Source organism: Berghia stephanieae, chromosome 6 (assembly GCF_034508935.2).
Source record: "Berghia stephanieae isolate SIO BIC M18660-M18661 chromosome 6, UCSD_Bste_1.3, whole genome shotgun sequence".
NCBI lineage: Eukaryota > Metazoa > Mollusca > Gastropoda > Nudibranchia > Aeolidiidae > Berghia > Berghia stephanieae.
The window spans coordinates 47192342-47214117 of NC_088365.1; the positions used below are offsets into that span (position 1 = coordinate 47192342).

At 35.1% G+C, this 21776-nt stretch overlaps 1 protein-coding gene and 1 pseudogene across 1 annotated transcript in view; one reads left to right on the plus strand and one right to left on the minus strand.

Moving 5' to 3' along the window:
* LOC144975146 (glutathione S-transferase 1-like) overlaps positions 1–8205 on the plus strand; it is a 16670-nt gene extending 8465 nt beyond the window's left edge. Inside the window, exons 3-6 of the mRNA XM_078918928.1 lie at positions 4432–4524; positions 5954–6066; positions 6627–6737; positions 7267–8205. Of these exons, the coding sequence (XP_078775054.1) occupies positions 4432–4524; positions 5954–6066; positions 6627–6737; positions 7267–7419 (470 nt within the window). The 3' untranslated portion in view covers positions 7420–8205. The remainder of the gene's footprint in view (positions 1–4431; positions 4525–5953; positions 6067–6626; positions 6738–7266) is intronic.
* A 12773-nt stretch (positions 8206–20978) lies between these two features.
* Positions 20979–21740, minus strand: LOC144975871 (uncharacterized; annotated as a pseudogene).
* Between the last annotated feature and the right edge of the window lie 36 nt (positions 21741–21776).

Sequence of the window (21776 nt, forward strand, 5' to 3'; positions counted from 1 at the left end):
GGGTTAAGTCTAAATTATATATATATTACATATAGACGTCTAGTAGTCCTACTATTGCTACCCTTAAGATAGGGCGTTAATCTATATCTCAAAGTACTTTCCGCCAGATCTAACCAACCCATTGTCCAATCACTGCTTGATGGATAGAGAGAGAGAGAGAGAGAGAGAGAGAGAGAGAGAGAGAGAGAGAGAGAGAGAGAGAGGGGGGGGGGGTCGGGAAAACATCTCGACTGCACCCGGGATCGATCTCGGTCCAGTCCCTTTACGCGTGAAGCGAGAGTACTCTACCAATTGAGCTATTCTATTGGGACGCCTTACCCAAGGTCTCAAACCGGCAAAACTAGTTAGTTGTCCCTGCCATAAACAAACGCTGGAGGAATGAGATCCTTTTCTCACATTGGGCCTGGCGTCTTCACAGAACGCTTTACCACAGAGCATTCTTCTGAAACGAGCTGGTTTTCTTCAGTCTCAGCTGGCCAAGTTGAAAGAATCTTTATCTGCTTTTAAGCGTTTCATTAAAACTAAAACCCAGTTTATTTGATATTATAGATTGTATGAAAAGCGAGATAAGCGTCTCCCCCTCCTCTCTCTCTCTCTCTCTCTCTCTCTCTCTCTCTCTCTCTCTCTCTCTCTCTCTCTCTCTCTCTCTCTCTCTCTATCTCTCTCTCCCTCTTTCACCGTGAGTGTGTGTATTTTAGGCTAATGTTGTTTGCTTGGAGTCGCAAGTTTTGGAGTTGCAACTAACGCTATAGGGAATGAGATTAGCGGAAGAGTAGTGTCCCTTGATTGGACGTCACCCATAGTCTGTGACGTCAGCGGCGGAAAAGTTATTAGAGAGAGAGGACGTCATGTTGGTTGAAACATTAAAAAAAGTGAGCTTTTATATAGAGCAATATTCACTAAATGTGCTCAAAGCTCTATACAAGGATTTCGTGAACAACAGCAATACATAACATATAGAACGAGACATGACACCTGTTTGGCGATACGTATTACTTTTTTTGTCAGACAGAGACAAAACCTGTTAACGGCCAAGCCAGGTACTCATTTTACACATGAGTACGGTGAGAGAATGTGAATAAAAAGCCTTTTCCCAAGGACTCAACTATACGCCGAGCGAGGCTCGAACCCAGGACCTTCCTATCCGTAAAGCGAGTATCATACCAGAAGACCACATAGCCGCACAAAAAAAAAAAAAAGATAAAAAAATAGGTAAAATTAAATTAAAAAAAAAACCAAAACATCCCCCAAAGATTATGCTCTGATTACCGTCGGCCGACACTGTTTCGTACACAAGTTTTCAGATCTTTATTAATTTTTACGGAATCCTCAACCGCGACACAAGCAGGTTACACTTAAATGAAATGAAAAGCTCTCATTGACAAGCACGGAGAGTGAAAGGAAGAGACAATGATATTCCTAGTCATAAATACCTTGCAACTTTTCTTTTTCGTGCTGCTATGTGGTCTTGTTGTCTGACACTCGCTTTCGCTATCTGATCGGAAGGTCCTGGGTTCGAGCCTCGCTCGGCGTATAGTTGAGTCCTTGGAAAAGGCTCTTTATACTCACATACTTCTCTCATCGTACTCAGGTGTAAAATGAGTACCAGGCTGGTAACAGCGTTGACTCTGTCAGAATAAAAATTGTAACATTGTCTCATCGGCGTCATGTCTTGTTTTATATGTTATGTGCTGCTGTTGGTCAGGGACACCTTGTAAAGCGCTTTTGAGCGCGTTTAATGGATGTTGCGCTATATAAAAGCTCAATTTAAGTTAAATTTAATTTTATAATATTTTTATCTCTTAATTATTATGAAAGAATTGAGAAAGCAGCTGGAATAGAAAGAAGTGCATGAGAAGGTGATAAATTAAATGCATTGCTTGGTACGGTACGGATGCTGACGGTTGTTTCACATTTATTAAGGAACACAGTATGTGCTATTTGGTTAACATTGCATAGACTGTGTTTTTAAAAAAAAGAAACGGCATTATGTGAAACGTTATATATAAAAAAAATGAATATAACCGCTTAAACAAAAAAAAACAAAAAAAAAAAACAACCCAAAAAACAAAAAGAAATACCAAACACGGACCGTTTTGTTCTTAAAATCCTGCTTCAGCCAATAAAAAATAAAATAAAAATCATTGATACATCATCTTAAATACAGATAGACAACAGAGAAATATAGGCCCTACATATTTGGCATGTATGTGTTAAAATTAAAATAAGATTAGATTTTTGATTCGCATGCATTTGAAACATCGATGGCGTATTGAAAAGAAAATTCATTTAAAAACGCCCTGCACACACACACACACACACACACACACACACACATATATATATATATATATATATATATATATATATATATATATATATATATATATATATATATATATATATACTTTTGGGACTTGTGAATCCCAGTGGGAGTGGATGGTGGGCAGGGGAAAGGATATCAAAATATTAAATAGGCAGCTGGTAGCAAATTGGTTTAGCCTATAATGGAATTCAGCACAGTGTCATTGCACCTGGCCTGTCGTCACACAACTGGTTGCATTGAGTAAACATTGCCAGCATCTACAAAAAATTCTCCCCTCCATCCTTCTCTCTCTCTCTCTCTCTCTCTCTCTCTCTCTCTCTCTCTCTCTGTGTGTGTGTGTGTTGTGTGTGTCCTCTTTCACTTTATTTTTCCCTCTCCTCTCTCCCTCTCCTCTTCCCCACCCCCTCTCTTTCTCCCCCCCCCCCCTCTCTCTCTCTTTCTCTCTCTCCCCTCTCTCTCTCTCTCTCCCCCCCCTCTCTCTCTCTCCTCCTCTCTCTCTCCCTCTCCTCTCCCCTCTTTCTCTTTCTCTTTATTTTTCTTTCTCCTCCCCCCTCTCTCTCTCTCTCTCTCTCTCTCTCTCTCTCTCTCTCTCTCTCTCTCTCTCTCTCTCTCTCTCTTTCTCCTGTTCGACCAGAATGACTTGACTGCCAATCCCGAGCGACATTAGATGATCTAATAGATAATTTAGACGTTTGCTCTTGATAATGGTGGACCGGTATCCATCGGACTGCTGTAATATCTCGTTGTTATCATGATGACCGTACGCCCCGTTGGTAGATTCAATACTCCAGTACTCGGAAAATACACATTACAAACATTTTGGCCAGAAAGCTGTGTATTCTTGTAGTATAACACTCGCTTTCGGATCGGAAGTTCCAGGGTTCGAGTCTCGCCCGGCGCATAGTTGAGTCCTTGGAAAAGGCTCTTTACTCGACGGTGGTGTCATTGTCATGGTATGTAATATGCGGCTACTACTACTTATCCTGACCAACAAGCATGTCTCCCCAGATAAACTAACAAGCATGTCTCCCCCCCCCCCCCCCCCCCCCCTTTCCACCTCCGTCTTTAACCGCCTGGTCATGCCTCTGCGTTTGTACGTGGAATAACATTACCCTTATCTCGAGTGCCTCCCAAAGCAAACAGCGTAGATAAGGGGATGGAATTTTAATATCAAACCAGAGAGCTGCAAACATTGGATAGAGGGTACATACATTTGCCACGGTTTCATCATGCCCATTCAACTCCATAGAGGGCCATTCATAACTCGAGTGGGTCACACTGCAGCAGCCTTCGTAGACTCATAATATCATACATAGCCTGACACTGACCAAGAAACAAAACAAAAGAAAAAAAAAAAAAAAATAGGGAGCAAAACTGTGATGAAAAACACTGGTTCCAATATCGTTCAGTGAATATTGCTCTATATAAATGCTCTAGCTTAGAAAACAAAAACAAAAACAAAACAAAACAAAACAGAACTACAGCCATGTTCCCACCCATTCCTGTGTGAGTTCACGGTAGTCATTTATTTATTCAATGTACAGGCGACCAAGGGTAACATTCTGCCAGCCGGATATAACGTACCAACACTCAAAACTATGTGTCATCTTAAACGTGTATTGATGCTGTGCGCTTAAGTAATTTACTCACAACATTCTGCCAGCCGGATATAACGTAGCAACACTCAAAACTATGTGTATCCTTGACCGTTTATAGACTGATTAATGCACTTAATTGAGAACTACTCATAAAAATGGCTGGCTAAAAACAAGAACGAGTGGAATGACGCCAATGTCATTCCTTCCATATTATTATGTCCCTGGTTTGAGTCACTTTGAGATCGGTGCAAAGTTGATTTTTTCAGAAGGCTCTTTTCTTAATTTCTCTCACCATACTCAGGTATAAAATGAGTACCTACTTGTAACAGCACAACTTCGGTTGAAGAAAGATAAATGTTGGAACGCCACCTCCAACACAGTAAGTGTTGATGTTGGCTCAGGTCACCTTGTAAATCAAATTGAGCACATCATTTTTTGGATATTGTTACACCGTGTAAAAAGAATCCATTTTAAAATGTTTTTTTTTTAATCCTCTCTTTCCCCCAGCTACCAAGTTTGGCCTGTTGCCCATGTTGGAACACGGAGGGAAGTCCTACACTCAGAGCCGTGCCATCTTTTACTATCTGGGAAGGAAATTAGGTAACTTTAATAATAATAATAATAATAATAATAATAATAATAATAATAATATAATAATAATAATATAATAATAATAAAAATAATATAATAATAATAATAATAATAATAATAATAATAATATTAATAATGATAATAATAATAATATAATAATAATAATAATAATAATAATAATAATAATAATAATATAATAATAATAATCATCATCATAATAATAATCATCATCATAATAATAATCATAATAATAATCATAATAATAATCACAACAACAATAATAAATAATAATAATAATAATAATAATAATAAATAATAATAATAATAATAATAATAATAATAATAATAATAATAATAATAATATACGATTCTTACTCTCTTGCTTTTTGGAATTCCGGACTTGTTACCAACCGCTGCACGAGCTTGTGAGTGCGCGTTGGGAACAAAGTTCGAATTCCAAAAAGGCAAGAGTGTAAGAAATCTTTTATTCCACCCGCCAATCCATTCCGGTTTCGGCATCTTTGAATAAAAGACACGTAAATAATACTTCTTTTTAAATAATCAACCTTTTTAGTGAAAGTTTTAACGATCTATAATATGATATATGTCACAAATTATTTTTGCAAACATGATATCATTACGCGTTACTATTTAGGGAGAGGGGGGGGGGGGGGTATGATTGACCGATCGTCTCAAAAAATGTGTTGTTTTGGTGTGGTTTTAGAAGCCAGAAAATATAGTTATTGTCAATAGTATGAGCCTCTCATTAAGCCTTTTAACATTTATATTTATTTATTTAGTGTTCCATTTCCATTCACCGTGTTATGTTGATAAAGGGGAAACCTGAAACGTCCACAGTTTATGTCTTCGTTTAATAAATTGGAGCTTGCAATTCAATACTTATCATTGTTTTTTTCCTTCGAGCTTCAAGCAGCAACGTTTTCAATATATTATAATGCAGATTTTAACCAATTTTAAAAATTCCATACCTATGACCAAAAATTCAATTTTTACAACTTACGTATATTGTCAATAGGTTGTTGATGTTTGATATCGAATTCGCATGTGTGTGTGTGTGTGTGTGTGTGTGTGTGTGTGTGTGTGTGTGTGTCTGTATGTGTGTGTATGGTGAAAAGTGGTTGTTAGTGAGATACAGTTGTGAAAGTATTTTTTTTTTCTTTCTTTTCTTTTTTTTTTTGTGGATCAAATTGGCATTGTTGAGGATGATAATGAAGGTGATGGTGATGATGATGGTGATGATGATGACGATGATTATGATGATGTTGATAATGATGTTGATAATGATGGTGGAGAGAAAAAAGAAACTCGATTTTTATAATTACATATATATACACATAGTATATCAATTTCAGTCACAATGCATAATATTGATATTTACCATAATAAATACCTCTTCCCCCCACATGGTACCCACCAGGCTACTACCCCACAGACGTAGAAGAAGCATTCCAAGTGGATGAGACCATCTTTATTATGGAGGATTATTTCAACCAGGCCATCAAGGCAATGTTCGCCAAAGACGAGGAAAAGGTCGGCTTTTTTTTTCTTTTTTTTTTTTTCTAGTACATAATAATTAGTTGATTTCTTGATTTTGTGGGTTTTTTAATTTTTTTTTTTTTTTTTTGGGGGGGGGGGGGGGGGGGGGGGCACAACTACAAATGACGTCTAACTTCTTCGACATGGCACAAGACTGAAAAGGTTAGATCTCAGGTGGTCGATGGTTCGGATAAGTAAGTAAGTTGGGAGGGGGGGGGGGGGTGTTGAAGGGGGTGTAGTTATTTTTAAAATTTTATTGTGGCTATGTGGTCCTGTAGTATGACACTCGCTTTCGCTTTCGAATCGAAAGTTCCTGGGTTCGAGGCTCGTCGGCGCTTAGTTCAGTCCTTGGAAAAGGCTCTTTACTCACATTAATTAATTAAGTAATTAATTAATTTAGTTATCTATTTATTTATTTATTTATTTTTATATATTTATTTATCCACTTATTTATTTATTTATTTATTTATTTATTTATTTATTTATTTGATTATCCATATATTTATGTATCTATTTGATGAGCTAGTTGACTTTATAACTGTTTCGTTTCCCAGGAGGAGAAAATGAAAGAATACAAGGAAGTTCAAGTGCCAAAGTTCAACGGGTTTTTGGAGAAGGTGTTGAAGGCAAATGATGGTGGAAAGGGGTACTTTGTAGGCAAGAAGGTGGGTTGTTATCATCGTTGTCATCATCATCATTGTCACATAGTTTTATAAAATAAATGCTTTGTGCGAGTGTGTGTGTGTGTAAGTGTTTCTGTGTGTGTGTGTGTGTGTGTGTGTGTGAGAGAGAGAGAGAGAGAGAGAGAGAGAGAGAGAGAGAGAGAGAGAGAGAGAGAGAGAGAGAGAGAGAGAAGGGGAGGTTCACAACGTAGCCTTGTGTGAAGAATATAAGTATTAAAAAGTGTCCCAACTATCCGGAGCCCCTCTGTGGTGTAACAGTAGCACGTCTGATCGGTAATCAGAAGGTCTGAGGTTCGTTCCCCAGTCGAGCTAGACTGATTATTTTTTTATGGTTTATTTCTTCTGATTTTCTTTCTTGCTTTATCTGGCACTGTTTCATAGACACTTGTTCAGATCATATTAGTGTATGACGTCACTGATGTTATCATTTCATCGTTACTAAACTCCACGTTTTCTTCAACCCCTCCCTCCCTCCCCTCCTCCCACACGCTTCTCCACCGCCTTCCCACAGATCTCTCTTGCTGACATCGCTGTCTTTGACTTTGTCTCCAACAACAAGGACGGCCTCAAAGATTTCCCCGTGCTCAAAGCTCACATCGAAAGAATCGGCAATATTGACAACATCAAGAAGTGGGTTGAAAAGAGGCCAGTTACCCAATTCTAACTCACTTATTCATGTTTAGTTTTTTTTTTTTTACATTAGAACTTTCTAACTTGGTTCTCTGTTTTTCTTGGATTTTTGTTAAAGGAAAATAAGCGCAAACTGCATGTAAAACCCCTTTTATAACTGCTGCCAATGTTAGTTTTACAAGCCTAACATTATATAGATGATAATAATAATAAAACAAACTGACACACTTGAAGTAAAAGTAACACACACATTCACGGCAAGCGTCCATAGAGACAGCGCAGCCATATTCAAAGTAATACAGATAATGATTTTAATAAACAGTACTTATGTCACAGTATAGCCATCTGGTTTTCTATAAAGATTACCGTGGATTTGATATTAAATCACAAATAGCAAGGCATGGAATAAGAAGACACACTTAATGTTAAATGTCTATGCATATTCTGTGTCTTTGAGCAGCAGATTGCATACTGTTTCATCTGTTTTGTTATGCAACGCGTTGAAACATTGAAAGTAAAGCTTCATAGAAACCAGTCACGTCAGTTTATGTATATAAAATCAACAAATCCAAATATTATGCAAATTTTGACCTTTTGACCTTTCGTTTTGATATCATATTTAGAGAGAGAAAGTCTTCTTAACTCTGCTAAATTTTTATTTTTTATTTTCAAAATTCTACTTATTGATGAGCCAGTCTAATGAAGATAGAGGCCTTATTTGGAGTTATATTATATTTTATACAAAGTCACGTCAACTCATTGTTCTATGTTGTCATTTTTCATGTAAATTTACATGTTGATAAGGGTAAAATTTACGAATATTATACCAAAGTTGTACGGATAGTGAAGTCAGTGAGTTTCGGTTTAACTAAGGCAGGCTGTAGTTAAAGATCATAATATTATTTAATAATATTATTATCTTTAACTACAGTCTGGCTTAGTTAAACCGAAACTCTCTGACTTCACTATTCGTACAACTGGTATATTATTTCAATTTAAGTGTTGTGAGTTCAAATATATCAGAAAATCACATTTCTTTCAGTTTAGCATGTCTTTTCAACTTGACATTATTTTATTGAATCACAATAGGGTATAGAAAAATAAACTACTGCAAGAATTTGGGATGATCACATATATTTCAACATTCCCTTTCCAAATGAGAAAGATATCGATATTATATTTCAATTTTATAGTTTAAAAAATTCAGTTTTTATCCATACCTTAAGATCGAGAGAATTTATACATGGTCTATCTGTTATGTTTGATTATTGGGTTAACATTCTATTCTTCAACTAGTCACTGCAATGAATTGAAACGAAAGAGATTTTAATTTGGAATTTTGTTATGAAAGAAAAAAAATCTTACTCAGCTATGACTTGTAGTATTTTCAATAAATTTTTGTTACAAAACTGTATTCATTGTTTTCTCTTTATTACATGTTAGGCTTTGTTGTCTTTTGATATTACTACACTCTCACTCGCCTTTGGATTGGTCGGGCCCTGTATTTAATGATAGTAATAATAATGATAGATAGATATATAGTAGTAGTAGAAGTAGTAGTAGTAGTAGTAGTAGTAGTAGTAGTAGTAGTAGTAGTAGTAGTAGTAGTAGTAGTAGTAGTAGTAGTGGTAGTAGTAGTAGTAGTAGTAGTAGTAGTAGTAGTAGTAGTAGTAGTAGTAGCAGTAGTAGTAGTAGTAGTGGTAGTAGTAGTAGTAGTAGCAGCAGCAGTAGTAGTAGTAGTAGTAGTAGTAGTAGTAGTAGTAGTAGTAGTAGTAGTAGTAGTCGTGGTAGTAGTAGTAGTAGTAGTAGTAGTAGTAGTAGTAGTAGTAGTAGTAGTAGTAGTAGTAGTAGTAGTAGTAGTAATAGTAGGAGGAGTAGTAGTAATAGTAGGAGTAGTAGTAGTAGTAGTAGTAGTAGTAGTAGTGGTAGTAGTAGTAGTAGTAGTAGCAGTAGTAGTAGTGGTAGTGGTAGTGATAGTAGTGGTAGTAGTAGTAGTAGTAGTAGTAGTAGTAGTAGTAGTAGTAGTAGTAGTAGTACTGGTAGTAGTAGTAGTAGTAGTAGTAGTATAGTAGTAGTAGTAGTGTAGTAGTAGTAGTAGTAGTAGTAGCGTATGGCTTTGTTGTGTTTAGATATACTACACTCACTCGCCTTTGGTCCCTGGATCGAGTCCCCTCTGGACAGGACAAAATTGAGTCCACAGTCCTTGGAAAAGGAACAGGTTTAGCTGTATCAAAACAAAATAAATTGTAGAAGGGCTTACAATTGTCATGTCTTGTCAGCGTCTGTTGCTGTTGGCTTGATACAGATGTGTACTTATATGCAGGTCTGATAATCGAATGCAATTTTGGGCTCGTTTTAATGATGATAATAATAACAATAATAATAATAATATAATAATAATAATAATAATAATAATAAGGCTACGCCAAGGAATTTACCCAATGGAAACCGTACGGTGCTCTTATTGGCTAACCAACCAGCGGCCTCGATGAGAAAAATATCCGCCATTGAGACGTTGACTGGGAATCGCGTTACTATAGTAAACAAGCGCTGATCTGCCGTTCATGAAATCTAAGAAAATAACTTCCTGATCGCTCGTTTAACTCAAAATTATTCAAAACAATGTCTCTAAAATGATTTAAATGTGACTTCTTAAGGTTTTCTTCACGGTCAAAACCACACAACATTCTATTAATGATTACGTCCGAGGCAAAAAGGAATATTGACAGGTCGACCGAGAGTTGAACTCGTGAGACGACAAACATCAATGCGAAGTATAGCGAGAGTCAAGCTATTGTTTGTCTTGTCCTGTTCTATATAGAGAAAGGGATAAATAGTATAGCCTCGTGTGTGAGTGGTTGCGCGTCATAGTCATGCTTTTAAATTGTTTCTGTTTGTGTGTAGTGATGACTCTCTCACACTCAATTTCAATGCCAAAAGAGGAATTCCCGCACACAAGAAAGGGGAATTAGGGTGGTATTTGGCATACATATTGTATAGTATCTAGTTCTAAATAGATAACTGATTAGAATTATATTATGATATATAAACAATGCCAAATACAATTCCGAAGTTTCCTTATTTCAAATGAAGTAAAGCTCCAAAACCTAATGGTAGTGATTATAGTACTGGTGTTAGTGAGGTGATGTGGTGTTGGTGGTGGTTGTAGTTGTAGTAGTAATAGTGATGATGATGTGGTGGTGGTGATGATTGTAGTTGTAGTAGTAGTGGTAGTGATGATGATGTGATGGTGGTTGTAGTTGTAGTAGTAGTGGTAATGGTAATGATATGGTGGTGGTGGTGGTTGTAGTAGTAGTGGTCGTGATGATGATGTGGTGGTGGTGTTTGTAGTAGTAGCGGTAATGATGCGGCTATGTGGTCTAGTAGTATGACACTCGCTTTCGGATCGGAAGGTCCTGGGTTCGAGCCTCGCGCTCAGCGCATAGTTGAGTCCTTGGAAAAGGCTCTTTACTCACATTCTCTCACCGTACTCAGGTGTAAAATGAGTACCTGGCCGTTAACAGAGTTGACTTTGTCCGAAAAATTGTAATATCGCCTAACAGGCGTCATGTCCCGTCCTACATGTTAAATGTTGACCAGGGACCCCTTGTAAAGCGCTTTGAGCACATTTAGTAGATATTGCACTATATAAAGCTCAATTTAAAAAAAAAAATATTTCAATGATGATGATATGGTGGTGGTGGTTGCAGTAGTAGTAGTGGTAGTGATGATAATGTGGTGGTGGTTGTAGTTGTAGTAGTAGTGATAGTGATGATGATGTGGTGGTGGTTGTAGTACTTAGTAGTGATAGTGATGATGATGTGGTTGTGGTGGTTGTAGTAGTAGTTGTAATGGTGATGATATGGTGGTAGTGGTGGTTGCAGTAGTAGTGGTAGTGATGACGATGTGGTTGTGGTGGTTGTAGTAGTAGTGGTAATGGTAATGATATGGTGGTAGTGGTGGTTGTAGTAGTAGTGGTAATGGTAATGATATGGTGGTGGTTGTAGTAGTAGTGGTCGTGATGACGATGTGGTTGTGGTGGTTGTAGTAGTAGTGGTAGTGATGATTATGTACTGGTGGTGGTGCAGTAGTTGTAGTGATAATGATGTGGTGCTGGTGGTTGTGGTAGTAGTGGTAGTGATGCTATTGTGGTGGTGGTTGTAGTAGTTGAGGTAGTGATGATGTGGTGGTGGTTGTAGTAGTAGTGGTGGTGGTGGTTGTGGTAGTAGTGGTAATGATGATATGGTGGTGGTGGTTGCAGTAGTAGTGGTAGTGATGACGATGTGGTTGTGGTGATTGTAGTAGTAGTGGTAGTGATGATGATGTGCTGGTGGTGGTGTAGTAGTAGTGGTAGTGATAATGATGTGGGGCTGGTGGTTGTAGTAGTAGTGTTAGTGATGATATTGTGGTGGTAGTTGTAAGTAGTATAGTGATGCTCAGGAGAAATTGAGAAGAGCAAAAGAGTGGAATAATGGAATAAGAAAGATTAAGAGCAAAAGAATGCGACTTTTAAACGCTTTAATTAGCGTGAAATTAAATCTGTTTTCTAGAGATTGATGTTAAAATGTTTTATGTATAGAGATAATAATTTTAGGGTTCGAATCCTATAGACAACTGGAATAGTTTGTTAAAGGTTGATGTTGTAGTAAATCAATAGAGTTGTATTGTATCGATTGATAGATAACATAAATGGATGGAAATAGTTATATTTGGCTTGAACGGTGATAGCGTCTTGGGTTCAAATCCTACAATCTTCGTTTAAAAAAACGTATCGTTTAAACGGTGTCCGATTCTATCACACATTAAGGTGTTCTCGAGTCTGGCTCGATGTTGAAATTTCGCTCTTTACTCACATTCTCCTAATGTGTTCAGGATAGTACCCGGTCTTTGACAGCGTTGGTAAAAAAAAATTGTAATATCGCCTAACATATCTCGTTCTATTTGTTTCGTGTTGTCGTTTATCGGCGATCTTTTTTAAAGCGCTTTGAACCTCTTTAGTGGATATTGCGCTATATAAATGTTTATTAAAAAATAATGATCACGCGTGTCCAATTATGCGACCGTAAAGATAATTTACCCACCAAACGACGAAGAGATAAATCAAAGATAGTACAGGGTGTAACAAATACATTCGTTTCGTTTCAAGAAGCGAACTCAACACTGAAATTATGATGAACACTTTTTATTCGATTCAGGTTATTGTTAATAGAAAAACAGATTAAAGTAGGTACCAAGTCAGTCAAATCCCCTTTCTTCATATTCTCCTCCTCTCTTTGAAAATGGATTTTAGAATCGATGATACCAAACGACTATTTTTCGAATTAACAAATTATGATCTGGACTGAATAAACCGTAATCACAGACACTTTAGTAGTTGCATTGTCCTGATTTATTGATGTCTGTGAATCTTAAGTACGAAAATGTCCGAAATAACACGATGTCACGCACTTAATATTACTCGCGGTAATCAATGTTGATATATTTTTTTAATAATCATAGGTTCAAACTGACGTAAAATAGGTGTAATATCTCTATACAGATTTGATCATGAGAAGTTTTGTTAAATAGTTAAAAGCCTTACCACTTATCAACGAAAGGGATCACCATATTTTAATCGACACATGGTTAATTGATGAATAAAGCAACAAAGTGTCTGTTTGCTGTCACTCTTGTCGTCTCAAACAATCAATTTTAAAGAATTATGTAGTTTTTCCAGTGATTTACTGTACTGGGATGGAAGAATTATAATGTATGGTTGTGTTGGTTTTTTTCTTGGGTCATTTTTCTAAAGCGGGTCTTGTAGTTTGTGATGTCCGTCTTAAATGCCATTTGCTTTATTTATTATTATTTTTTGAATAAGACGACGGAGAATTTTATTTAATGCAATTAAAGTAGATAGCGTTCTTGTCTCGGTCTGGTAAAATAAATGAGATGACGTCATACACTTAATACAATCCCCGTAGACAATGTTGATATTGGAGAAACCTCCGGTATAGAGATTAGAACATGAATTCGAAATCAAGACGTTTTGGTATGGTAGTTAGACAATCTATCCATCGACCAATTAAAGCCTCTTCACTATGTGAATACGACTAGTAGATGGGTACAATAGCAATACCTAGGAGGTGAATGTCTTCATTGAAATTTCACGTAGGATCAATTAAATAGAAATACGACCGATAAGCAATGTCCATGTGTCCACACAAGTTAAACCCAATATCATGTTTTACAGTCATATTCTCTTTACGCAATATCATTTTTGGAAACATTTTGATTGGGTTAATGAAAAATTTACATCTGAATCAAAACTAAAAAGAATTGATGACAAAAGCTTTTATAAAATCCAACAACTTTTAACACACAGACTTATTTAACTGTGATTGCTTTTTAATAAAAATATTCTTGTCTGATATAATACTTGTACCGTCATTTTCAACATGCGGCGAGTTTCATGTTTTGTATCATGGACTTGAATTTTTTTTCGCAGCAAGAAATAAATAAATGAAACACAACAATCATTACAATACAAAATATTGATTGATCAAGTACTTAATACAATAACATGTCCTTGCTCAGTTACTCACTTCATGAAAGAGATATTGATGGAAAAAAAAAATGAAAAGACAATTCCATCACTCCATGTCCTATATTATGGTTATCATACCAAGACATAACCTAATTGAAAATGTAACAAAAATGTTGTGTAGGAATAGTAAATTTTATGAACCAGGTATACATTATCTCTATTTATGACATTAAACCATGAATATTTTTAACGCACATTTTCAGGGTTTGACACATATTTACTGTACTTCTCCAGTAACATTGTCGAAGTTTTTAGATATTTGATACCACAACACTTTTAGATAACAGCATGTGTTTTTTCCTCAAATTTTATGGATCTGAGCAGATAATATATTTTAGCCCAGTGAAACGTTGTCATAACAGCTGCTATATTATTTTAGATAATAGCCCAAATGATCAGTAACACCCAATGTGTAAGACGTGCAGTCTTTTAGGCGGTAGTGTAATATCATACAAAAACATCTGTCAAATGCGTAGTAATCCCTAATGGCGATTTACAAGACGGTCAAAATTTATTAAGTAAAAGTTTTCAGGACAGAATGTATCAATTGAACCTAAGAAATTAATTTTTAAAAGCCAATATGTGTGTGATGTAATTGTTTTTTGTTTTTTGTTAGCTAAAATTTATAAAATATAAGCTTGATAGCAAAAAGTTTTCGAACCAAAACATTTGAAGTAAAAAATTGTTGGTTAAAAATGTGAGGTTAAAACTTTCTTACCAACATTTAGGAAGTAATCATTTTCAGGTCGAAGTTAATGAAACACAAACTGTATGACGAAAATGTATGAAACAAAAGTTTTTTGATCAAAATAGTAAGAAAAAGGAAAAGTGTCTGGTGAAAAAAAAATATAAAATAAAAATTAAAAGTTTTGTGGTCAAAATGAGTGAAGTAAAAAATTTTTGACCAAAATTTATAAAATAAAAGTATGCGTGTAAAAATGTATGAAATGAATACTTTCTATCCAAAATCTATGCAATGAAATGTTTTTAGACCAAAATGTTTGTAGTAGTAGTATCTGGATAACGTTTATGAACAAAGTATTATTTCTAACAAAAATATGTGAAGCAATAATTTTCCGACCAAATTGTCTGAAATGGACGTTTTCCAATCAAAATGTGAAAAGTAATAATGTTCTGATCCAATTATGAAAGGAAAATATGGTGTCAAAAATTGTATGAAATTTAATTTTTCTGGTCGAAATGTGTAAAGTAAAAGTTTTCTGACCTAAATATAATGATATTATGACCAACGGTTATGAGATCAGAATACATATTCTCTCCGAATTGTCATTCTGTCAAAAATTGTATGAAATTTAATTTTCTAATCAAAATGTGTGAAGTAAAAGTTTTCTGGCTAAAAATTGTATGAACGTTTGCCCGCAAAAATATATGAATGTTTTCTGGCCAAATATATGAAGTAAACAATTTTTAGGGGGTCAACATTTATATAATTAGAATATTCTTTTGACAAAATTGTAAGAACGTCAAAACCACCGAAACAAAAGTTTTCAGGATAAATTGTATTAACGACATTTTCCAGGCCCAATTTTGCGAAGTAACATTTGTCTGACCAAAAGATGTAAAGTAAACTTTTTCTGACCAAAATGTGAGAAAATAAATGTTTTCTACTAGAACTTCATAAGGTAAATTAACCTTTTTTGAACAAAACGTGTGTAGTAATAGTTTTTCTGTAAATGTATTGTATCATAAATTATTGAAACCGTTACAAAATAAAAGACTTTTCCATGTCTTTCGCTTTTTGATGCCTTCTCGAGGATTTGACAAAGGCTGAAAGTATTAAATTTTCAAAGTGCTGACTACTTACCCTGCAGAATTAACCTCGACAGAGTAGAAACATAGCAGATATGACTCGTGATCCTATAGTATCACGGACAGAAGCAGAGATGTCCTTCAATTGTTGTAGAGGTGCGATGTCGGATACGACACCCAAAGTTTTGCCATAATTTTCAATTTTATTTTGTTACCATTAAAGTATAACGTTTTTTGTCGTCCGTCTAAAATTATCAATGACATGATTAATGTCGATCCCACAAAGGTTATGAGTAAACCATTGTTCTTCTCCCCGGCAGGGGCCAAATAACCTCAACTACAGGCGTGCGGGCTATCCTTGAACAAGACAGTTCAAACCCTAGTTCAACCTATTTCCAATAAAAAATACTCCTAATAAAACCTAAATGGTTTTGGAAGAGGTTATTTAAAACCTGCATTTGAAGTTCAATCCTCTCTGTTTCACTCTTTAGCTCCGAAAGTCGATGGAATCACTTCGTAGTTTAGTAACTCAAAACCAAAACCAAGGTCAATGTCACCCAAAAGATAAGATAAGGGATATGAAATAGAAATCTCACCAAAACGTGTAAGATTCGACCTATTTCCAATGGGAAAACAGCTTACCAAACCTGCATTTGAATTGCAACCCTCTCTTTTTCAATGTTTTAGCGCCAAAGGTCGCTTGAATTACTTAGTAGTTTAGTAAACCAAAACCAAAACCAACCCAAAAGATAAAATTTTGAGTAATAAAGTGCTAGACGTCGACCCAAAATGAGTGAAGTAAAAGTTTTTTCACCAAATACAGGAAACATTATTATTCCAAGTTCCAAGCGCTGAATGCTTTCATTGGTGGACACTTTTGAGGCTTCGTACGTATTCTCATTCGTTTAATTCTATGGGCTACGCTTATTTGTACCCTAGAAAGAGGAGAGCTAACGCTTCTAGAAGGGACATTCCTTCTTTGAGCCAATGGTCACAGCCCTCGCACACTGACTCGCGAAGTGCGTGTGCCTCGCTAAGTGTTAGCCCTAGATACGGCTGTCGCCTGCCTTTCTGTTTATGGATGTGTATCTTTATGTGTATGTTTCTATGTTTGCATTTAGTGTTTGTGTGTGTGTGTTTTGTGTGTGTGTGTGTGTGTGAGAGAGAGAGAGAGAGAGAGAGAGAGAGAGAGAGAGAGAGAGAGAGAGAATAAGTAGGAGTGAAATATCTGTTCGATGTTATCGTTATCATAATATAAGTATATAGTTATAACAAGTGTAACTAAATGAAATATTGCCATATTTATGGACAATAAAGATCTATTATTATTATTATTATTATTATTATTATTATTATTATTATTATTATTATTATTATTATTATTATTATTATTATTATTATTATTATTATTATTATTATTATTATCATTAATAATAATAATAATAATAATAATAATAATAATAATAATAATAATAATAATAATAATAATAATAATAATAATAATAATAATAATAATAATAATAATAATAATCTGTGATTTTAAAATTTATTTTGGGGTTGGGTGGGTCGGGGATAGATAGACAGATAGGTAGGTAGATATATATAATATAGCGAGAATGGGAGTGAGAGGAGGGGGGTAGAGGGATAGAGATAGATAGATAGATAGAGAGGGAGAGAGAGAGAGAGAGAGAGAGAGAGAGAGAGAGAGAGAGAGAGAAGAGAGGAGAAACAGGGGGGCGGGCAAACAAAATTAACTAAATGTACTCACATTCCTCAATTGTGTGTGTGTGTGTGTGTGTGTGTGTGTGTTGTGTGAGAGAGAGAGAGAGAGAGAGAGAGAGAGAGAGAGAGAGATAAGTAGGAGTGAAATATCTGTTCAATGTTATCGTTATTATATAACGTCATAACAAGTGTAACTAAATGACAAATTGCCATATTTATGTACAATAAAGATCTATTATTATTATTGTTATTATTATTATTATTATTATTATTATTATTATTATTATTATTATTATTATTATTATTATTATTATTAGTAATAATAATAATAATAATAATAATAATAATAATAATAATAATAATAATAATAATAATAATAATAATAATAATAATAATAATAATATAATCTGTGATTTTAAAATTTATTTTGGGGTTGGGTGGGTCGGGGATAGATAGACAGATAGGTAGGTAGATATATAGAATATGGCGAGAATGGGAGAGAGAGAGGAGGGGGTAGAGGGATAGAGATAGATATATAGATATATAGATAGATAGATAGATAGATAGAGAGATTGAGAGAGAGAGAGAGAGAGAGAGAGAGAGAGAGAGAGAGAGAGAGAGAGAGAGAGAGAGAAAGAAACAGGGGGGGGGGGGCACACAAAATTAACTAAATGTACTCACATTCCTCAATTGTGTGTGTGTGTGTGTGTGTGAGAGAGAGAGAGAGAGAGAGAGAGAGAGAGAGAGAGAGAGAATAAGTAGGAGTGAAATATCTGTTCAATGTTATCGTTATTATATAACGTCATAACAAGTGTAACTAAATGACAAATTGCCATATTGATGGACAATAAAGATCTATCATTATTATAATAATCTGTGATTTTAAAATTTATTTTGGGGTTGGGTGGGTTGGGGATAGATAGATAGATATATTGGTAGGGAGATAGGTAGATATAATATAGCGAGAGAGAGAGAGAGAGAGAGAGAGAGAGAGAGAGAGAGAGAGAGAGAGAGAGAGAGAGAGAGGAGAGAGAGAGAGAGAGAGAAACAAGGGGGGGGGGGGGGGGGGGGGCACATAAAATTAACAAAATGTACAACTCAGCGTTTTCCATGTTCAACTCAATCTCTAAAATATCTCAGATCTTATTAGTACTAGCCTACTATAGATCTAGAAATCTCAAGTGTCACTGATGGTTGTCTATAACATGTGGGAACAGATCTCCACTCAATACTAAAATGAAAAAGACTAAATTTCAACAAAGAGTCACTGATGGGTGTCTACAACACATGGCCCAATAAAAATAATAACTAAACAAAGGGTACACACACACGTGCCCAGTTTAATTAGACCTCCAGTTATCAGCTTGGCGTTTCTAATCCATTTTAAGTTTATTGGATCTAAAATTGGATTTGACATTTTATTGAGTATCACTCAATTTTTGTTTTGGTTTTGTTTGACCAATTATTATAGTAAACAAAAAACAAAAAAATTAAGAAGGGGGGGGGGGGGGGGGTTTGATCTGTAGTCAATTTTAGTTATAAAAAATGGTTCGGTAAAAAAAATTGAGCTTTTATACAGCTTAATATCCACTATACGTGCTCAAAGCGCTTTACAACGGGTCCCTGTCCAACAGCAACATTAACATTTAGGACAAGACATGACGCCTGTAAGGCGGTATTATCTTTCTTTTTTTCTTTTTTTGGACACAGACAACGCTCATTTTACACATGAGTACGATGAGAGAATGCGAGTAAAGAGCCTTTTCAAAGGACTCAACTATGCGCCGAGTGAGGCTCAAACCCAGGACCTTACGATTCGAAAGCGAGTGTCATACCACAAGACCACATAGTTTTGTTTTTTTAATGTTTCGGCCAAATTGGACTAGTCCACGTTTTAGAATCCAAAAATATGAATATTGCAAGTTTTCAATGAAAACCGTGTTTTTGATGCAGTTTTATAAGGGAAGTATCCACGTTTTATTTTCTAAAGGTCTATATTGTCAAATGTTTGGGTCTTGACAACAGCTATTCCTATCATGGCGAATATCGATGTAAAGCTTAGCTATTTCTCTTTTTCAATCTGGCAACATCGACATCCTGACTATAAATATGAATTATCTGGAAGTCAAAAAGTGAACAGTTCATCTCATCACATTATTACTATTAGATCAAGTTGATTTTGACGGACTTTGGTAATTCTTCACTCTATTCAAGTCACAGAATACTCAGTTTACAAGGCAAGCATACGAAATGCACATTTTAATTCATTTCTTATTTTTATAACTAAACATGCTTTGGGGTTGTGTGTTTGTTGATTGTGCATCAGCTGACGACACATTTGTCGCTACCGCGAATTACTTAACTTTATTACTTTATTTTGTGAAAAATAACAATAACAGGGCTTTAAAAAAATTTAAATACTATCCCCCCCCCCCCCCCCCCCCCCCCCCCCCCCCCCCCCCCCAAATAATTTAAATCAGCCTTCCATGTCAGGCGATTAAAACCAGGTGTTTCAATGTTCAAAAGGTTGCTAATTTTATCAAGATCAAGAGGTTTCGAGTACTCACGGCATTTCAGGCTAAGGGTCCTTTAAAAAAACACTTTTCATTCAGTTATTGTTATTATCTTTATTATGGCTGACACAGCATGCATCGTCCATACTTTTTCAAAACTTTTTTTTTTTTTTTTTTTGGGGGGGGGGGGGGGGGGGGGGGGCTGTTTTTTTATATCGGAAAATTGGGTTTTGTATGTTATGTGTTGAGGTTATGTTATGGCAGCCCAATAATAATCATTGAAAGATGATAACACAGAAGGGACGATTTAATTCGAGTTTATTAAATAAAACTCATGGTGATTTTCATCTGTCTAACATGGACAGGAAAAAGGCAAAGAGGAAGTGAAAGTAGAATCTATTAATCAGTACATAAACAAAAAATGATAAATTCGCTCTATATTATTCATGTTAATTAATCAATGATGGGATCATACTCAACACCCTCCCATGATCTCAGCACTGTGAGCATTTAACAAAATAATTAGTATTCATCAATATATATACCCTACAAGAAATACTAACTTAGCAAAATAGCATCTGTGCTTGTTACTTGTGCAATATAAAAAAATATCTACCTATACTTATTTACTGAAAAATTTGGAAATTAGTAATACAAATAATAAGCATATCAACAGTTTCATTGAATCAAAACTGTGTTAATTATTGTGTTAATGTCTAAAAGGACTTTAAGACAATACATTATATTTAAATTTAACATAAGTAGTAAATGCACAGAGTGACCATGAATCAAAATAATAATAGTAGTGTGATCATGAAGTATATTTGCAACTTTACTTTAAATCTTGAATAAATGATAGTAAAGAGCTAAAATAAAAATGGGATATTTGAAAAAATGAGAAATAAATCAAACAAAAGTAAATTAATAGTAGATACTAACAGTATCATGCATGTTATTTAAATCATTTAGTTTTCTTTATGCAAATGAAAACAATTGGGTTATCTACCCCATAATAGCAGTTTTAAATTCTTGCAATTTGGCCTTAGAAGCAGGTTTTGTAAAAACATCAGCAACATTTGAATCTGTTGGTATGTAATAAACAGACAATCTATTCTCAGATATCTCATTTCTAATGAAATGGTATTTTATATCAATATGCTTTGATCTTTGGTGCTTTACTGGGTTTTGAGCAAGTGCAATAGCTCCTTGATTGTCACAGAAAAGAGTGAATTGTTTTTCATTTAGATCTGATATTTCTTTGAGAAAAGATGTGAAATATTTTCCTTCTTGGATAGCTGAAACAAGAGACATGTATTCAGCTTCACAGGTTGATAATGCAACTGTTTGTTGCTTTCTGGATATCCAGGAAATTAAGGGACCAGTTTCTGAAATTCTATAACAATATCCTGAAATACTTTTTCTGTCCTGGGAAGAGTTAGCCCAGTCAGCATCACAAAAACCAGTAATTCTAAGTGGTTCCCTTGATTTCCTGAAGATCAATTTTTCATTAATTGTACCTTTTAGGTATCTTATTACATGTTTTGCCATTTTCAAGTGACATTGTTTAGCATTAGACATGAATTGAGATAGCCTAGTAACAGTGAATGAAATATCAGGCCTTGTGGCTGTCATGATATAGATAAGAAGAGCACCAACCATAGATTTATACAATCTTAATTCATTGTTATCAAGTGGTTCAGAATCATGTTCATACTCAGATGGTTTCATTTCAGATGGAATGGCTTTAGGCTTACAATCAACCATATTAAATCTTTCAAGTACATTGTTAATGTAAAGGCT